The sequence below is a fragment of the Triticum aestivum genome, chromosome 7B (genome assembly GCF_018294505.1).
Source record: "Triticum aestivum cultivar Chinese Spring chromosome 7B, IWGSC CS RefSeq v2.1, whole genome shotgun sequence".
Classification (NCBI taxonomy): Eukaryota; Viridiplantae; Streptophyta; class Magnoliopsida; order Poales; family Poaceae; genus Triticum; species Triticum aestivum.
This window is the reverse complement of record NC_057813.1, coordinates 43,793,110-43,797,594: the sequence shown is the minus strand read 5'-3', so window position 1 is coordinate 43,797,594 and position 4,485 is coordinate 43,793,110. Positions and strand designations below refer to the sequence as shown.

General features: G+C 52.2%; 1 protein-coding gene across 1 annotated transcript; it reads right to left on the bottom strand.

Annotated features, from left to right (window-relative positions):
• Positions 1-72: 72 nt before the first annotated feature.
• Positions 73-2,681, bottom strand: LOC123159246 (protein SRG1). Its single transcript, XM_044577073.1, has 4 exons — positions 2,258-2,681; positions 1,882-2,141; positions 1,458-1,785; positions 73-376 (listed from the first exon to the last, which is right to left on the bottom strand). The coding sequence occupies exons 1-4, from the start codon at positions 2,498-2,500 to the stop codon at positions 134-136; spliced, it is 1,074 nt and encodes a 357-aa protein (XP_044433008.1). The 5' UTR covers positions 2,501-2,681; the 3' UTR covers positions 73-133.
• Between the last annotated feature and the right edge of the window lie 1,804 nt (positions 2,682-4,485).

Genomic DNA, 4,485 nt, shown 5'->3' with positions numbered 1-4,485 from the left:
GGGGTGTGGGCCCGTCAATTTATTTCTACCCAATCAAAATCAGCTAGGTAAGCCACTGTGTGTAATACTCTGTAAACATAATCCGTGCGTGTAGTATTGCTCTATTTATGTCTTGTTTTTTGCAGAGCTTTATTTATATCTTCACTGTGTCAATAACCATCGTTCCTTGAGATACATGTTCGTAGAGTCCGGCAATGTAGTCCTTGACCTTGACCTTTCTGTACAACGCCGGTCTGTTCTCATCTACCAGCTGACTCGCTGGCTCAATTTCTCTCTCGGGATCAACCGAGTAGAATAGAGCCAGCGATAACCTTTCTTTCTTAGCATTTGTCACAACTCTATGCATAGGGCTTTTGAAGATCCCATTGCTCATTATCTGTTAAAATTTTTATGATTAGGCCAAGAGCTTGAGGGACTTTTCAAAGAATAGTACAAACACATCAGATTTACTCGATGTGTGATGAATATTTTCACCTCTGACCACCTTCCTAACCGATCCATCCATGGCGGAGGTAGACCCATAATCATTTTGAAATATAATGTATATATATAACAGTTACTAATGACTGGTATAACACAAATGTGGGAAGAAAAATACAATCCTCATGACGTCTTTTCTTACCATTGTTATCCTTGACATGTTTGAAAATTGTAAAACCATGTAATTTTGCATACTTCCGTAAACAAAGATGTTAGAAGCACAAGAAAATTATAAGCCCACATGTAGCAATCGTTGTATAATTTTTTATGAATTAGAAACATTGTTTGGAAATTTTCAAATAGCATGCAAAGCTAAAGCGAAAATATATTTTTTATAAAAGAAATATCACATAGTTTTTTCAAGAAAACCACCAATTGTACATCATGTATACAAAATAAGTTTAGAGGTTAAATAATTAGGAGGCAACAAGTATAACTAAGAACCGAATAAGTATATGTATGATTAATGGAGGCATGCCATTTTTCTACAACTCGTGATTTTTATAGTGATATAGATACAAATTATAAATAAGTAGTGAGAATATATGAAATAAACTCCATAATAAACCACTGGTGGTTAGATGACCCAAGTTAATTTCTGCATAAAACCATGATTTGGACACACTATATCTTCACTGTGTTAAATAAGTCTGGGAAAAATATTGTGGAACCATTTCATGAATAATCTAATGTTACATTTTCATCTAAAATTCTAAATAAATTTTTAACCAAAGGTCAAAGATAAAATATTTTTTCCAAACGTTAAAATACAGTGCCTCTAGTTTTGTCTCAAGTCAAATTCAATAAACTTTGGCCGAACTTATGGAAAACATCTACAATATCAAAATCGACACCATAAAGATTCATAATAAAATATATTTTCATTTTGTAAATGTTTACACTTTCTATTTTCAGAACTGGAACAGAGACATTAGCGGTTCGATTGGCATACTGCGAGCGGAGGTGACGGTGTTTACCTCAGTTTGATCACCTATGTTGATCAGCAGGGTGTGAGGAACAGTCGGTACATCAAACCAGACGCCATCTCTCAAAATCTGCAGCCCACCAACGGTGTCATCGACCATGAGCACGGTAAGAACGCTCCCATCGGAGTGGGGCTTGAGGCCAAACACGAGCTCCGGCCTCGGGCACTCCGGGTAGTAGCTGAATCTAGCGTAGGTGTCAGCCTTCTCCCCAAACTTGTCCACGAAGTAGTCGTCGTCGAGCTCCAGCAGCCTCGCCGTTGCCCGGACAAGTCCGTCCTTCACCACCCTGCATTTCGTGGTGAACTCGTGCAGAAGATTCCTGATGTAAAAACCAGAGTTGAGAACCTTGATATTGCTTTGTTACTTTGAGAGAGGACGATCCCATCGATCTTTGTGTGATCAGATCGCTGATCACCTGAAGGTTTGGGGATGCGCTGGCCAGAGGGCTAGGCTGCGCTCATCTTCGGGCTCCACCTTGAGGTAAAGCCGGTCGGACCAGTCGAGAATCTGCTCCGTCGAGCTCACCCGGTCGGTCCCGTAGCCCTCAAGCTGGAACCGCTCGCCGCCGATGAGGTTGGTGTATCTCTGCTTCTCTTCTGGTGGCTGCCGGAAGAACTCCCTCGAGGCGGCCATCATGCCGTCCATCACCGAGGTGTCTACGCCGTGGTTAGTCACCTGCAGACACACATGACACGGTACGCTCGCTCGCTCAATACGCAAGCTTTCAGTAGATGACAGCTGATTTGGCTCCGAAATGCCAGAGTGCGACGTGAGAATAGATGGCTAATTACCAGGAAGAGACCCCATGACTGCACCGCCAGCCGGAGCTTCGCCTCCTCGTTGTCAGCTGCGACGGCACCGTCCTGGTTGAAAAGGCGGCCGATGTCGATGACAGGCACCGGCGCCACGGCGGGCTGCTGGTCGTCTTCGTGAAGTCCGCGCGAGACGTACCGGGCCGGCACGTCGGGCTTGCCGAGGGCGCCAGCGAGCTCCTGCACCGTCGACGTCCATCTCGCTACCCCCATGCTTTCCATAGTTGCTCTTGCACGACCTTCCGTGGTTGGTCTGATCTTCCAGTAGCGTTCGTTCGATGTGACGACAATAGTCCGGCCGCTTTGACGATCGGCCGCGGGTGCTGGAATTATTATAGTCGCACACGTCGTCGACGATAAGGTGCGATCGAGGAGAGGAGCTAGCTAAGGGACAGTGGTTGCAGTTGCCCTTATCCTGATCCCTGCATGTCATGTGTTGGTGTTGCCGTTCCTGACAAGATCTGTTTTGATCGGATAAGGGAACCACAGTTAAGTTGTTCGGCGCAGCGCGTGAAGCTAGTGGCTGGCGGCACGAAATATCCTGCCATAGCGGTAGCGGGTCTCATTTTACAGACCTGATGCTTCATAGGCACATACGTAGCTTCAGCTTGGCTGGCCTCCCTGTCCGGTGGCGCGGCAGGCAGGTGGGCTGCCGGGCATCGGACCGGGTGGCCGGCGATCCACCGGAAGGTTGGTGCCACGGCTAGGTGCCCTGGCAGCTAACGACGCCGAGCTACAGTAAGTTGTTCAGCACAGCGTGTTGAAGCAAAATTTTAAATAGCCGGCTATAGCCCAGCTATAGCGGTTTGAGGAGGTGTCGCTATGTTGTATAGCTGGCTAAACTTGTGAAATAGCCTCTCTATAGCTGATTTGTAGGGCCGTCGCTATTACCGAAAAAGGCTCTCGCCCCGCTTTATATATAAAGCACGATCACAGCAATCCAGTACAAACACACGCCACCACAACACACGCACACACCCAAGGCAAAATATATAGGCGCTGAGCGCGGCAACACCACCGCGGAGAGATGAAGCCACATATGACGAACCGTGGCTCCAAGGCGGCGCCTTCAGGAAGGATACGACACCGAATCACCACCACCGCCCAATCCGAGGATCAGAGTTTCCCCCGGAGCCGCACGACGGGCAATGAGAGTCGCGACGACGCCTTCAAGAAGGGAACGAGCTTCGCCGCCGCCGGTCCGTCCGAAGATAGAACAGGTTTTCACCCCGGCCAAAACTCACCGCCGCCGAACGTCACACCCCGGCAACCATGCCGCCCACACGGCCATGGCCACCAGGCAGCACCAAGCCACGACCTCCGCCAGAGAGACCGCGCAACCACTACCAGGGCCGCCGCCCCCGCATCCAAGACCTTGACACCACCTCACCCGAGACCTGCCGCTATCACAACCAAAGAGACGAGCGGAAAGATCCCACCTTTCGCACCACCGGCCGACCCCCAGCGCCGAGACCCCATAGGCCGGCCACCTGACCTCCATCGACCCGTCCTGCAGCACAGCGCACGAGGCGAGCTCGATCCCACAACACCGTGCGCGAGACGAGGTCAGTCCTGCTGCACGGTGCGCGAGACGAGCTTAGTCCTGCGGCACTGTGCACGAGACGAGCTCGAACCTGCGCATCGGGCGCGAGACCAGCGATGGACCGCAGCTGGGGGACGGTCAATCCTTCGACGAAGATAGCGGCCGGGAGCCGATGAGATGGATCGAAGGTCGAACCGTAGCCGACCCGCCGAGCTGCCGTGATGCCGGCTCGATGAATGGAAGCCGCCACACCAGATGACCATGCCGCCTCGCCGCCGCCGTCCACAGCCGGAGCAACAGCCATGCCAGGCCGATGCCCAAACCCGCGCCGCCCGCCGAAAACCGCCAGATCCAGCCGGCACGCACCACCACTGCCGCCACCAAGCCGTCGCTGCGCTGGTCACCACGCCGTCAGCAGCCGCCGCCCACCGCCCAGGAGCACCCAGCCGCACCGCCCGCAGCCCTTGCCGCAGGAGCCCCCACGCGCCAGATCCGCGCCGCCACGTCTTGGCCCCGCACGACCCACCACCATATGCGCCACCCTCCACGCGACCACCACCCAGCGCCGACCAGCGCGCCAGCTCGACGTCGCGCCGTGGCGTCCGGCGCCCGCACCGTGCCCCAGCCGGAGAGGAAGACCCGCGCCACTCCTCTGCCAGTGGGG